Raw genomic sequence first — 16,590 nt, forward strand, 5'->3', positions numbered from 1 at the left:
AACTCTTTGAAGCCATTCACCAACCTGTTTATTGATGAATCAGTGGTGGTGTTCAAAGAGAGGTTATCTTCAAACAGTAATATTCCATCGAAGCGTCACAGGTTTGGTGTCCCAACTTTTTGTTTTGTGTGATGTGGAAACCAGGTATATTTTAGATTTTATTGTATACACGGGTGCTGATACAGATGTCTGCACTAATGAACTGCCAGGAGTGTCAGGAAGCGTTGTTACCACATTACTTGAACCATACCTTGACAAGGCACTCAAGCTGTTCTTAGACAATTGATATACTAGCCCACTGTTAGTTGACCATCTTGTGAGGAGAAAGACTCGTATGCAGTACTGTTCGTAAGAACTAAAAGGGGATGCCTGTATTTGTAAAGGCATTATGGAAGGGGGATGTAAAATCGCATCACGCTGACAATATGGTCGCATTGCAGTGGAAGGATAAGAGGGAAATTTACATGCTTTCATCCTTCCACCGGAATGAAATGGTAGCAACTGACAATACTGACCACAAAACAGGGGAAACAGTGAAGAAACCAGCTACAGTTGTTGAATATGATAAGGGTATGGGTGGGTTTGATAAGACAGACATGATGCTTTCATACATTGAATGTGTAAGGAAAACCACCAGGTGGTACAAGAAAATGTTTTTCTACATAATAGATCTGTGTCTTCTGAATGCATTTGCTTTGTAGCTACTCCAAACTTGTAGCCATATGTCCTAGGCGAAGTTCCAATTGGAAGTTATTCGAGAGCTGACTGAAAACCACCACACCCTTGGTAAAACACACAAAGGTGGTCGACCGTCCCTAGAGGAAAATCCATTGCGCCTTACAGAGCGTTATTTCCCTAATGAGGTTCCCTCTACCCCCTCTGGTAAACGAGAAGATCTGCCTGTATGTACTCGCTCCTCCCAACAGCCTGTGAAACGGAGAGAAAGCCAGTATTGGTGCTGATTGTGCGATAAAGGGCTATACATTTTGCCATGTTTTTAAATCTTTCACACAAAGAAAACCTTCTAAAGGTATCAGATGTGAAACAGACTACTCATACTGTGAAACTTTTACCTGAGAAATATTTACAATGTATGGTATTTCTGTATTAGACATCCCTATCCATTTAGTATTTTTCATGTCCATGAGTACCACAAGTTTACAGTTTACATTGAATTTGTTAACTTATCAACTTAGGTACTTGTAAGGAGTTACATGTATTAGTTGCTTACAGAAAGAAATAATTTTATTTTGGGCTCTTTACTTTGTATAAAGATGATGCACACATGGGCACAAAAAATGTAATTTTGTATTCTCTCATAATATTGAACATAAGTGTAGGATTTTCCATTTGCATTTAATTTATAAAGAACCAACATCTTTAAACTTTTTAAACCAATCATCCCACTGAAAAGTTATAAAAAATTGAGGCTTCTATAATTTTGTTTACATGCAAATGAAAATAGTCAGCACTGAGGTACCAAACAGCTAACTGGTAACTCAGCCCTTAAAAGGTTAACCCGATGCTGATGGATTTGCAAACAAATAATATCCTGTTGGATAGGATTCCAGTATGTCTCTTAGACCGCTATTAGCCGTGGGCGACTAGTGGCGCAACTGAGCAACTAGTTGCCGGCTGTCATCTGAGCCGGCAACTGCTCTGGCGACTTTTAGTTGCTCAAATGTGACGGGGCATTGCAGTAAATGTAGTCTATTAGCCGTGGGCGACTAGTGGCTCAACTAGTCGCCCGATGTACCTCCCTGTGCATACGTAAACATCACTCAAGTTAGTGTTCTCATGCCAGCTTGACGTAATGCGGAAGATGGAACGCAACTGAGTCAGCGATCCACCAACCATTATCTTTCTTCATTACCTTGTTTGGTCTCATGCTGTTGTAGAGTGAATATTTTACTTACTGTGATAGTTTATTTATTGAACATGGAGACATCAAATAAACTACAACAGCAAATGAAGGAGATGGTAAAATTATTTGAAAATCAAATAAATACTGAAGACCAGTTTTGAGGTAGAATGAAAATCGGTCACTTGGGATTCCAGAACTGAAGCTTACACTGACAAAATAGAAACACTGAATTCTTGGAACAGTATTTTAAAGAACTTTATTCCAGAATTCGAAGGAAAACCCGTTGGCAAGAAGAATACTCTAGGTGAGTATTATAATTTTTTTTGCTAGTGGATTTACGTCGCACTGACACAAATAGGTCTTATGGTGACGATGGGGTGGGAAAGGGCTAGGAGTTGGAAGGAAGCGGCCAACGGATCACCTCGGTAATTATTCTTGGTTTTCCAGACCGGGATCGCCCTCTCACCGTCAGATATCTCCTCAATTGCAATCACTTAGGGTCACTTAGATTGAGTGAACCTCGAACCAACCCTCAGGACCAGGGGAAAATTCTTGACCTGGGCGGGAATTGAACTCATGACCTCCGGGTGAGAGGCGGGCATGCTACACTTGGCCCGCTGAGACCGGACTTTGTGAGGCATGCTTAGGTCCAAGAAGTTTCTTCAAGGAGACAGGACATTGAGGAATGTTGTCGTGTTCATTGGGACCAATTTCCACAAAATGTTCTTCAGAGACATCATCATCATATTCGTTATCACTAGTTTCATCTACCACCATATTCAGAGTAGCTTTAGTGCCGTTAGAAACAATTAAACGTCTCTTTTTTACAGGGGTGATTACTTGGACATGCCCGGTATAATTTCGTCACTACTCTCTGAACTAAATTCAATATCGCTATCCGATAAATAATCTGCGTTAACTTCGCATTGTTACAAATACTGCATTAATTTATTGTCATCAGTATCTGCTGAAAAATATCACGTGAACAACTTGCCATTTTCCCGTCAAAAATCCACTCATTGCAAGGAGCAATCTCTTACTGACCGGTTAGCGGTATTTGTAAACACAGGAAACGACTCTTGTGAAAGCTATAACACCCTCTTAGAACTGCCAAAGCAAGGTCAGGCACACAACAATGTGTAGCCCCTTTACTACAGGTTGTAACAAAAGTATGCACGTCACTATAGGTTGCCTCAAAATTATGTATATCACAGAATTTTAAGTCGGCTGATGTAATAGGCTCTGGCAACTTCCGAGTGGATTATTAAAGGCCGACCAGATTGGCTCTGGCAATTTAAAGGCGGGGTGCTCGCACTACCGCCTGGCACCAAGAGAGTTAAGACACACCCACAGGCATTTATTGGGTAGCTTACAGTTACACATCAAAATCGAAGAAGAAAGACACGATTGGTCAAAATTTAATTACAGAAATTGTGGATTGGCTAAGTTCAAAACTGGCTGAAAGAAAAGATTAATATTGCCAACCCACAAATGAAAGAACGAAATTTAGTAATAAGAAAACTTATGAGTACAAAATATCTTCAAGAAAGTTCCCAGGGTGCATGATAATAGTTTTTTTTTTGGTAGTGACATCTATGAGAGAATGTCCGAACTTCTTGATAATTAGTAAACAAAAACACGTCAAAATTCACACAGTGACATCTTCAGAGGAAAGGTTTAAATAGATCCAGATTTAAGTTCACAGTTTCTCCTGTAGAGGAGTACTTTAAGGCGGAAAATTCAAATATGCGGCGTAGAGGTGTACCAGCCGGTACAATTATTATTATTATTATTATTATTACTTGTGAGGTGTGGCTATGAAGTTATTTACGTCTATTATTATTATTATTATTATTATTATTATTATTATTATTATTATTATTATTATTTACGTAGTTATGTACAGACTTTATTTGGTATAAATCGTGGTAGTATTATTTGTGTGTTGTATGATCTGTCTTGTGTAACAAAACGTGAGATCTGCTGAATGTATATTAATAAGAGTTTATTTAATGTAAGAACATGTAATTAATAGTATATAATTTATTATTACCTGTAAATATGATGTATAAATCCAGTGTAATGTTGTGCAACACAGGGTAGTAGTCCCGAACAACACATTCTTGTCAGTAGAGCTTTATAGAAAGTTCCATTCATTTGTACATAGGTTATTGGAGACTTAAGAAAATACAAGAAAGCATGTTGTGTCATACTTTTCTGGAAGTGTGGCCGGCCAAGGTGTAGTCTTGAGTTGTTAGCAAGACTTGTTAGTGAAAGTCTTTAGTCGAATGAGTGTGTGAACTCATGTTGTGATTTTGTTGTGTTGGTAGTTGGCTGACGTGCTAATGTAGCAGTTAAGTGTTTGTCAAGATGGCAGTTCATTAATGTGTGTGTATATAATTTGTAAATGAAACAGTGCACACAATTTACAGCATCTCGTGCATGCGTCTTTATGAGTATGATAATTTGAAGGTTAGCTGCGGAGAGATGGACTTTCTCTTTGACCAAGAACAATATTATGCCAAAAAATGCCGAATGATTTCAACCAAAAAGTAATTGATTTTCATCGCTTTGTGATTGACAAGCATAAAGTAAAAGAATATTTGATCTCCCAAATAGGACCTGCAGGTCAAACTACTAACAGTTTCCATGTGCCACGAAGTTGAACAATTGATAAGAAAGGGACATCGAGTGTTATCGTACGCACTAACGGAAGCAAAAACTACCAATGTACTCCAAGTCTTGCTGTAACAGCTGATGGCAGAAAGCTTTCACCCTACGTTGTTCTTAAACAAAAAACAGTGCTTACATTTCCACATTCGTATCCAAGAAAAAGGGTGGATAGTTATGTCACTCGTACAAGATTGGATATGAACAGTTTGGGGAAATCTATCAGGGTCCCAGGCCTTTCTGGCAGTATGTCATTATTATGTATTTCACTTCAGCTCGTAACGGGAAGAATATTTCCAGTGTCAGTATTTCAAACCCACGTGTCCAACTTACCTGATGTACCTTATTCAACTTCTTAGAAAAAATCTCACGGCGGAATTTTACGCCAAATGACAAATTGTAAATGAATTATAAATCATTTTTAAATATCTGCATTCCTGGAATAATTTACGCATCCAAAGTTTTCACCAGTATTTTTCGTCAGAAAATTGCATTCATTACGCGAGAAAATACGGTATAGTGATATTCCTTCCCTATCAGTGGTCTCTGATCAATCCTGAACTTGAATTCATAGTGCTGAGACATACTTTTAATATTACAGTGAAACCTCAATCACCCGTTCCCCGAAACTATGTTTTCCTGTATTATTTGTTCAAATTACGTGGTGCCCCAAGCATCCCACTTAAAACATATATTAAAAATCCCACGTTATCCGTTCCTCGAAGAAACGGTTTCTCGCATAAACCGTCCAGAAATTTCAGTTCTGTCAACGCTAAATCCTCGATCAAGTGTTTTTCAGGAAATAGTCTCATGAATGGACGACTACGTCAAAACTATTGATCTTCACATTAACATCCTGTCGCTGTGGTAATTAGAGTAATATCTCGAGATACACTAGCCACAAAGGAGCTGGCAAGTGATGCGGAAGAGCTCTCGCTTTTACCAGCAAGTACGAACACTCCTCTGGTATCCCGAAGTACCAACAAAATCAAAGTACTTCATACCAGTCCTAACCTATAGTATTGAAACCTGCATCCTCACGAAGAAAGACTCAAGTTTGCAGGCATCCGAGATGAAGTTCCTTAGGCCCACAATTCAAAAAACCAAACTGGACAAGTTAAGGAATGATATTAAGGGCACTGGGATTGTTACATCATTGTTAGATCGGCACGGCATGTCCAGACAGGTGGTTTGGGTATGTAATGAGGATGGAACCAACAAGGACAGCATATTTTTTTTGGAGAGACATGCGACAGGGAAATGGATGGTGGGAAGACCAAGAACCCACTGGATGAACATCATAAAGATGGACATTGCAGATCGGAGAAGGACACTGGAGGACGTCATTAACAACAGAACGTATCTCAATAAGACAGAATGGAAGAGGCTTGTCAACAGTACCCGGGAAACTGGAACTGTAAAATGATGATGGTGATGATGATGATGATGATGATGATGTACAAGCTACATTTCTCGCCTGTTTAGTGGTCAAAAAAATCATGAATGGAAAGTACCGAGGCCTAAAACTTGGGCGACCACGAACTTAAATTCCGCACCGTAATTTGATAATACAGTATCTATTAACTTGACCATTTATTTCGTGTCAGACACTTCTGGAATGGAAGAATTAGCCGGTAGATATGTGCACTCTCTACCGTTTCCAGGGAGCACCGTCAGTCACAGTCTGTTTAATCAAAATTAACTGCACAATTTATTCTGTAGCTGCACACGTGGAGGTTTCTTCCGCGCTCCCCAACTTGATGGCCATGTATTGACTTAATTACAGTTATTAATTATGTCAAGGTCCGCCTTGTCAATATAATTCAAAATCTAGTATATATACTAAACCTTCAAATACATAAATATATATAAGTACATGTTTCGAGAATTAAAATTCTCTTCTTCAGCTTATAGATTAAAATCACATGCATGTAAAATACCTTATTTAAAACTCCACACCATTCATAACAGGGACTGGCTGCATAAGGAATGGCATAACTAGTATCGCTCATACCTCAGTCACTTTCATATTGTCAAAGCCAAGGATTAGACTGAGACAGGTCAATGAAAGTAACGAATTTATTCTAGCCTAGCACTGTAAACACTACATCCCACCAGCCGAGGCATAATATGATTATATTGTAAATAAATACCAATACGTGCAGCAGAATATTCTGAAAAGCTCTTATTTCAGTAATAGTAGCTGTAAAATTGTGTGCTAGAATGCAAGAAGAAGCTAAACCACAAATTGTTAAAAAATGAGTTATTGTCATATTTGGATATTACTATTATATAGGAGGGTTGGAACTTAAATAGTGGCAACACTGCTGTGGAGACTCTATGCAACGGAATCTAATATTGTCGCTGATAGCACACGTTAGTTACATACCTACCTTACCTCAGAGCAAATGGACTTGCCCTTCCCACATCACCTGCGTGCGCACAAGTGAGAGAAACACAGTCACTTGTGAGCTAGCGGTCTAACGTAACGTTGTCGCTATGTTTTCCAAACAGGAATGATGGAGTTGGATCAAGATTGAATGTGCCAGAGGTCGTACAGCACGACAGTGTCATCAAGGTCTTCAAGAGGCTTGCAGGGAATCTGCATTGCCTTACAGAACACGTTGGGTAAAAGCCTTCAACGGTGGTCGGCAAACTGCGGTGGACATTCATTGGGCAGGTCGTCCTACGAGCGTCGGTGAAGAAGTAGTGCATGGCGCTTGCTGCGTTACGGGACAGTGATCGAAACCAGATGATTCGTGAGCTCACCCAAGAAACCGGATTAGCGCATGTGACTGTGCTTCACATCCTGAAGGAATGTCTGGGCATGCGAAAAATTGCATCGCGATGGGTTTTGCATGATTTGACGGAAATTCACAAATGGTTGCGTTACGATGCTGCTAAGATGCACTTGGAGCGCTATGAGCAAGAAGGAGAGACTTTCTTACGTCATATCATAACCCTGGATGAGACATGGGCCAAATCGTATGAGCCAAACTGAAATGCCAATCGAACGAATGGTGTCATTATGAGTCACCACAAATGTCGAAAGTTCGTCAGAGCCCCAGTACGGTGAAAGTTATGGTGATCCTCGTGTACAACTGTGATGGTGTTATCCTAATGCATTACATTCCTCCACAGCAGACCGTCAGTGCATGGTTTTACTGTTCGTTTTTGGAGCACCACCTGCGACCAGTTTTGAGAAAGAAGCAGCAACACTTTCTGCGGGATCCACCCATCATTAAGCACGACAATGCTCGGGCGCATACAGTGCAAGCTGTGGCTGATTTGTTCGGTCGGTGGGACTGGGAAGTACTGTACCATCCACCGTACTCCCCGGACTTAAGTCCTTGTGACTTCGATTTGATTCCGAAGATGAAGGAACCACTTCGTGGCATTCGCTTCAGAACTGCTGCAGAGATTTGACAGGCAGTAGACTGCTCCATTCACACCATCAATAGAACAGGCTCTGCTAAAGGTATACTATGACATCCACATTGCTGGTGACTACATTGAGGGACAGTAAAGGTTGCTAACATGTAACTCTTTTGTATGTGTTGTAAATAAATAGTTGCCACTATTTAAGTTCCAACCTTCGTATTTATTACCCCAACAATATATGAATAATTATCTTGCTTTTACTCTCCCACTGTACAAAAGAAAGATTTTGGAATATCTCTTAATAGCAATCTCGCATTGCGAAAGGGAGCTAAGCCACACGGTAACATTACATCAGGTAGTGGTAGCCAGTAGCACATGTGCTTGCTGTCATGTTTTAGTGTTGACGTCATGGCTGATGGTGACAGATGGCTGTTTAGAGTCGGTGTGACTTAAACCCCAGACAATATTAGTAAACCTTAAATGTAACAAGAAATCCATGTTGATGTAAATCTGAACATAACTGCATTTTAAAACAAGTAATTGATGATAATTTGGCTGTTTTAAAAGTAACCGATTTTTAAAATTTCATTTTTCATATTTAGTGATTTGGAGGTGTGCCGGGCTGAGTGGCTCAGACGGTTGAGGCGCTGGCCTTCTGACCCCAACTTAGCAGGTTCGATCCTAACTCAGTCCGGTGGTATTTGAAGGTGCTCAAATACGTCAGACTCGTGTCGGTAGATTTACTGGCACGTAAAAGAACTCGTGCGGGACTAAATTCCGGCACCTCGGCGTCTCCAAAATCCGTAAAAGAGTAGTTAGTGGGACGTAAAGCAAATATTATTATTATTATCATTATTGATTTGGAGGCGACATTTTTCAGATAAATAATGGATATTAGGAGACTATTTTAATTTTGCTATATTTGTTGGATTATAAATAATCGTTTATGAACAAAAAATGTGACTGTTAATGTGCTTAATTTCATGCAATAAAGACAAACGCTAAACTCAAAATATTTTTGATCCATGACTGTGTGGGTTAGCTTCCCCTCGCATTCTAGCACTTAATCGTCAGGGATTGTGATAACTAGAGTCCGGATTATATTATGTAATAATTATATGTATATTCTGTTCCCATATTTGTCAATGAATCAGACTAAAAGGACCATTATTCAAATAGTTTAAAGTTAAATATTTTGATAAATATTACATATTTTAAATATTTTGAAGGATATTGGACATTTGAAAGTAAACATAATTCTATTTACATTAATTTTGCATTGATTTGTCCAGCTCCATGGCTAAATGGTTAGTGTGCTCGTCACAGGGGTCCCGGGTTCGATTCCCGGCAGGGTCAGGAATTTCGGCCATCATTGGTTAATTCCGCTGGCACAGGGGCTGGGTGTGTGTGTCGTCTTCATCATCATTTCATCTTCATCACGACGCGCAGGTCGCCTACGGGAGCCGAACATGTCTTCGGACACTCCCGTCACTAAAAGCCATGTGCCATTTCTGTATGTCTCTAACATCTAAAAATAACTTAAAGTGAAGTATTCTGTCAAAGAATCGCATCCTTTAGCTATGTTGATGGTTTGTACATCCCTTAAGAAGAAATGGTACATTGTGAAGGATGGATCAATGACCTTTCACTACTACTACGTAGAAAGACACAAAGTGAAAGTTACCCTGCGACTGGGGTGACTGCTTGGCAGAAACAACCCGCGAAACAAAACACTTGCTCAAACTATGTTCTGAGTCACAGTTAGTGAATGGCTATGGCACCAGTCGCATCCAAACAAGTTAAAAGATGGGATTTTGATTGATGAAGCTTTTACAAGTAATGGTAACATTGTGCTATGCAGAGTGTATGTCAAATGTGTTGGGTGGTCCATGAAGTCGCAATTAGAACAGAATTTCAAAACTGATCTTCCTGTGAGAAATAAAAACGTGCTCCATCGAAGTTCTTCTTACATAAGGGGTGCTGGAACCTTTTTCGTCTTCTACCTGTGAATTTTATAGAGATTTGTACATGGCAATGGTATAAACTTGGAGTGCCGAAGTTTCAATGATTCCTACACAAATATTGCAGCTTCAATATTCGGGATGAATCAACACTCAGGAACAACTATTTCATCTCCTGCTACATTGACACAATGGGAACGATTAGAGCTGAACTTGGTGATTCATACATATGGATTGCTGTTGACGAGTCGACCAATGCCTTGGGTCTTTTCACTGCAAATCTCCTAGCAAGTAAATTGAATCCAGAGACTCAAATGCTGTATCCTATATGTTAAAAGCTGTGGTTTTGTAATATGGTCCACTTGACATGTTTGACACACGGATTACATTGAGTAGTTGAGACCATAAGAGAAAAATTTCCTGAAGTGAATGGTTTAGTATCAGCAACAAGAAAAGTTTTCCGCAAAACTCCCTATCGTGCGCACTGCTACAAGAAATTGTTTCCAGATGTGCCTTTACCTCCACAGCATGTGATCACCGGATGGGGAATGTGGATAGAAGCTGTGAACTTCTTTAATTAATATTTTGAAGCAGTGAAGTTAGTGGTGGAAAAATTTCCTCCTGAAAGTGCAGCGTCTGTGCATCAGTGTACGAGTGCCTTTTAAGTTTCAAAGGCGGTTTCATCAATTGCATACATCACAAGCCATTTTAATTGGATTCCGAACAGCATTACAAAACTGGAAACTTCTGGACTGCCCCTCCATGAATCTGTCTATAGTGGAAGATGCAGTCAGTAAATTGAGTGTTGTGCTGGCAGCGTGTTTCAGTAAAATTCAATGATGTATTGAAAAAGAACCCACAAATTTTTTTTAAAATGTATGCTGAATACTTAATGGTGAGTCTGTGCAGCTCCCTTAGAATGAGAACGTATCTTCCAGTACCATTCCTCATGTAAATTATGCACCAGTGACTTCGTGCAAAGTTGAAAGTTGTATTTCTATATAAGTACATCCTAACAGACATAAGGCATTCAGCGACCGCAGAAAATTTGGAAAAAATAGTTAGTTATTAATTGCGCCTCCAAATGAAAATTAGAGGTTGAATAACATCTGCCCTTTAACTTATTTTGGTTTTGATTCCTTCTCTGTGCACAAGAATACCGGTACATCAAATAAAGCTCAGATATTAAGTTACATATTTTTTATATATTACGTATTTTGTCAATTTTAGCTACATATTTCTCATTTTTATATTACCTATAATCTAGGCCCTAGTGATAACACTTCTATCATTTATGTAATGTTGTATGATTATATGACAGTAGTAAATGCAATTTGTGGTTGTAAATTTTTCAGATGCTTGGATATACTGATTTTGAATGCTGGTGTATTTGGTGCACCTTTCACACAGACTGAAGATGGTTACGAGCTTACTTTTCAAGTGAACCACTTGAGTCACTTCTATCTTACTCTCCTGTTGGAGCCAGTGCTGCCTGCTGGGGCCAGAGTGGTTGTGGTATCTTCTGAGAGTCACAGGTGACCATCCTTGATTAACATTCAAGTGCATTATGAGCAGTGATGGCTCCTCACTTCTGGTCTAGGGGATGTAACCGAAAAATTTGCAAACATCAACGCAGACTGTCATTCCAAACACATTTTTCAAGAGAAAACAAACAAGGCCAACAGAAAATTTTATTTAAGGTCTCGCATCCACTAATCCAATGGTCTCTTTCATAAATATTTCAGTTGAAATGACGAGCACACAACTTCATTCAGAGTTGGGTGCGGTTGTCCTTCATTTATAATTCTGCTTTTCTCCTTAAAAGAAAGTATGCTAAATAGTTCCCTTAATAATTGTTCGAAATACACAATGTTTAGAATTCAGTTCAGATTGTGCAGTAGAAATGCGCTCCTACATCCATGCCTGCTGAACTACTCTGATCGGTGTGATTTCATTTCAAAATTGCATCATTCCCACATTTTCTTTGTAAGATATTTACACTACAAGCACACGAAACCGAATCGTTTATATTACAACACACATTTGCCATATATCATAATTTATAGCACAAGAAAAGAATGACTCACCAGCAAGAACTCCAGTATTTCACGAAATAGCAAATAAATCCCGACCACACGCGATAACTTACAGGATTCCACCTTGCACCGCCCTCTTGATGGATGTGGCTGTTCGTTCCACATTTCAACCCCACGAAAGAGATCTACAACCAACAAGGGTCCAATGCTTGTGCTGCCATCTGTGGAGTAGTATGGCAGTTAGTAGCAGTCACTTGTCAGCTGCGCTCGTTTCGTCCATTCCTGAGTATCGATAACTGTGTGTTCAAATTTTATATAAGTAACTTCCATTAAAATATGAGGAATGAATATTTATTTTTTGTTGAAAATACAAGGCACATCAATGACATGCATGGGAAATTTGCCACTAATTATGAGTAATGGAAAGAGAAAAGCAAGTATCAGTTCATCCATAGCGTATGGAAAGATGAAGTAAATGCTCTCTCGTAGTTAATAGGCGGTGGCGGCAGACTGCGCTGGTGTAGCTATGGATGAACCGCACTTCTCGTGTTAATACAATAAGCAGGCACAGCAATATGCAAAACGTACACAAAATAAATTCTTTAAGACTTACAGTTGCCAGAATGGCCTTTGAATTACCGGTATTCCCTTTTGTGTGCCATGTGTGTACAGTCCAGGAATATTTGAATAAAGGAAGCTGGTAAACACACTAATTTAATGGCTTAATGTTATCCTCTGAAAAGATTTCAACATGAGTAATTCTGAAATGACTTACAATGTATTGATATATAGTTGAAACTATTATGCATTTCACATTATATAAGACATATACAAAAGGTTTTAACTCATCCACGAAAGCATTAGTTGTCCGAAACCTTCGCTGATTTGGACGACAGCACCTCTTTCCTTATTTCCTTCGTATGGAAGAAGAATCGGCACTTAATGTAATGAAACGCTAATTTTCCCGCAACATCATACCTGCGATCACTGCTGCATCCAAAATCTGTGAGTTGGACAACTATCTATGTTGTCCAAACATGCAAAAAATATATCACCCCATAAATTTTGTTCTGATCGCAATTTTTCTGAGACAACCTCTTCTATTTGCAATAGCAACCTAAACACACACGGTGGATATGTCAAGTATCGCAAGCCTTTCTTCATGCCATAATCTTTAATGAGGGTAAATATTGAGAGTGGAAGCTCAGGTGCCTGTTCACTACAAAGGGTGTGTGCACAATCTAAGCAGTGAACATATTTGTCACTTTTCTTACTATATAGCCTGCCAAGTGAAACACTAAATTCTGTTTTGTGAGGTTTCCCTCCTAAGGAAGAGTTATTTCACTTTCCCAGTCCGTGAGTACTATTTTTTCTGTAATTTTGACCTTTGCGGAATCTTTAATTTTTTAATTCTTACATTCATTTTCTTTAGCCATTGAACGGATATGACAAACAAATGAAGTGAGGGGGGAATCGCTGACTCGCAATTTGCGGTCAAATTTAGGGCAAGTTTGGTAGGTATATACACAGACTGCATCATGTGTAAATGTAAAAAGTCCACAGTGGAAGGGTGATCATCACAATTAAGAGAATGCAAAATACCGAAATGGCGCCCCAAAGGATCTTGATTAAATTTTGCCGTCAGGTCATACCTAAATCCTCTGCTCCACAACTAGTCCGCAATTTCCAGAGTACTTTTCAAGGTTACTGTTAATAATTCCAAAATTCTTGAAGATGCAAATGTGTTTTTCTAAGATGTGATGTTTTCTAAAAATTCAAGCAATATTTTGTGTGACGGAGAACCTTTATTGAGCCCTTTTACGGACATTGTGGAGTTATGGGCATTGTAAGATTATTGATTTCTCGTGTGAAAATTTCTGTGTGCTCACTATCACTAAATTCATTATGCTTAATTTCTCTAAACAGCTTAAATGTGTCGGCAACGCTATTACTAAATAACTGAAAAGCTAACCTGACGTTTATCCTCTGAAATGAAGTTGGGTCTATGTGGGAGGATGTTATCTTAGGACAACTTCGAAGACTGGTGAATTCAGAAGAAGTATCAATTTGAAATAACTGTCTATAAAAGTTGTAATTCACCTTTTTGCCTTTATGCAGCAAACAAACATTATCGTGGAATTAATTTTGTATGCACTTCAAAATATGCACGGAATCAGAAAATGCCCACACTTACCTTTGATGATCTGCTGGGTTTTCAATGTAGCATTTTTATTTTATCATTCTTCCCTGAAATGCCCAAAATTTATCTACACCCTTTTATTACACTGACTTTCATCACACGTAAAACCAATTACTTTCACCCCAGCTTGTTCCAGTTGAATTGTGACCTGTATTGTTATTTTGGACAGTCGCTCTCCAGGAGTTGTGTTCTTGCTAGCATACACTGTTACAGGCTGGATTCTGCTGTGCAACAAATAGGCAAACATAAATACAAGCACGTGATTGCCAAGGACGTTCTTTTTGTCATAGGGAGTTTCATCTCCTAAATTAACAAACCCGTCAACTGTCAGTGTAGTTGTATTAAATCTAATGTCTTCTCTCAATTTCACTTCATCAAAAATCACCATTCCTAGTCGCTTGTTTTCGTTTGCTCGTTTAAATAAAAACATTTAATTGCATTCACAGCATTTCCATTAACGCCATAATTATGTATGAATCCTTTGCGTAGTCGTCTCCGATGACATTCGGTAGGAAGAGTAAGTAACTCATTCTTCAAAAAATGTATGTAACACTTAGAGGATTTGATTTTCAAAAGCAAACTATCTTCTATATATATAAAATAAGAGTTTTGTCTGTATATTGCTCAGAATTTAAAAAGAATAGCATTTCTGTATTGGATGAGTCCACAGTAAGAAGGAAATGCTCTTTTTCATTGTCCATCATTTCTGTCTGTCTGTCTGTCTGTCTGTCTGTCTGTCTGTCTGTCTGTCTGTCTGTCTGTCTGTCTGTCTGTCTGTCTGTCTGTCTGTCTGTCTGTCTGTCTGTCTGTCTGTCTGTCTGTCTGTCTGCATGTATCACCCATCACGAGAAAACGGCTGAAGAGAATTTAATGAAAATCGGTATGTAAAGTCAGGGAATGAGCCACTACAATCCAGGCTATAAATCATTTTATTCACACTGAGTGAAATGGTAGTTTAGAGGAAGGCCTAAAATTTAATTCTCGAATATTTGTTATTCTTATCTCTTAATATTTGTAGTCTATCGATAAACACTACATGACTAAAGTTATATAGAATTAAATTTCTGATCGTTGATGTCTTATACATTTTCACTGTACCAGCTGTGATAAGAGATATTCATGAGTTTGTATTTTTGTTACTAAGTCCAACGCCGAGCCATGAGCAAATGGGTTAACAGAATTTAATGAAAATCCATACGTAGAGTCGGGGAATAAAAAACTTCAGTCTAGGCTATAAATAATTTTATTCACCTTGGATGAAATTGTAGTTTAGGGGAAGGCGCCTAAAATTTAACTTTCAAATACCTATGTTATTGGTCCTATTGAAAAGTACTACGTAACAAAAGTTATAGAGAATAGGCTAGAAATTCTGATCATTTGTTTTATTAAGTTTTACTGTACCAACTATGGTAAGAGTGGTATTTCAGAGTCGGAAGAAAACTAAATGTGAAGGCCTACAATGTTGAAAGCTCATAAAATTGATCAACAATAACATTACATTGACCCTTGTGTGTTGTGATGTTTATTGTCTCTTATGCTGCCACTCATCTCTGATAGATGGGATTACTGCTGGGTATCGAATATAACGGCCTTCCTGAATTTTGGCGGGAAATAGCTGGGGAGTTAGATAACTTTCTTCTTTAGCATGCCTTTCCTCTGGTTCATAAATTTTCTGATAGTACTGGTATGTAACACACTGGGCCATTCTAGTATTCCAGAAACTCGATCCCTACTTTTATGCGCTGATTTGAATAAGCAGTATGAAACTTAACGGAATACAGTAGTAGTAGTAGTAGTAGTAGTAGTAGTAGTAGTAGTAGTAGTAGTAGTAGTAGTAGTAGTAGTAGTAGTAGTAGTAGTAGTAGTAGTAGTAGTAGTAGTAGTAGTAGTAGTAGTAGTAGTAGTAGTAGTAGTAGTAGTAGTAGTAGTAGTAGTAGTAGTAGTAGTAGTAGTAGTAGTAGTAGTAGTAGTAGTAGTAGTAGTAGTAGTAGTAGTAGTAGTAGTAGTAGTAGTAGTAGTAGTAGTAGTAGTAGTAGTAGTAGTAGTAGTAGTAGTAGTAGTAGTAGTAGTAGTTTCACAGCTGTCTGCGGCATGTTGATTCCAGCTTTGGAACTTTGGACTGTTACATCGGCAGCATAATACTGTTCGTTAAAAGTGAGGAAATGTTTGGTTTTTCATTTCATCAAGTATTTCATATGATAGCATTGCTTTTAAGCACACCGGACGAGTTGGCCATGCGGTTAGTGGTACGTGGCTGTGAGCTTGCTTTCGCGAGATAGTGGGTTCTAACCCCACTGTCGGCAGCCCTGAAGGTGGTTTTCTGTGGTTTCCCATTTTCACACCAGGCAAATGCTGGGCTGTACCTTACTGAAGGCCACAGACGCTCCCTCCCCACTCCTAGGCATTTTCTATCCCATTGCCGCCATAAGACCTTTTAACCATTAAATTACCTTAGGCAATCATTGTATCGACTAGGTG

The 16,590-nt window shown here is 38.8% G+C and overlaps 1 protein-coding gene across 1 annotated transcript in view; it reads left to right on the top strand.

The window, feature by feature from the left end:
- The window catches only part of Wwox (WW domain-containing oxidoreductase), a 102,753-nt gene that overhangs the window by 23,078 nt on the left and 63,085 nt on the right, over nucleotides 1–16,590 (top strand). The window contains exon 5 of the mRNA XM_067146649.2: nucleotides 11,232–11,411. Coding sequence (XP_067002750.1) covers nucleotides 11,232–11,411 — 180 coding nt within the window. The remainder of the gene's footprint in view (nucleotides 1–11,231; nucleotides 11,412–16,590) is intronic.

The sequence above is a fragment of the Anabrus simplex genome, chromosome 4, assembly GCF_040414725.1.
Source record: "Anabrus simplex isolate iqAnaSimp1 chromosome 4, ASM4041472v1, whole genome shotgun sequence".
In the NCBI taxonomy this organism is placed as follows: domain Eukaryota; kingdom Metazoa; phylum Arthropoda; class Insecta; order Orthoptera; family Tettigoniidae; genus Anabrus; species Anabrus simplex.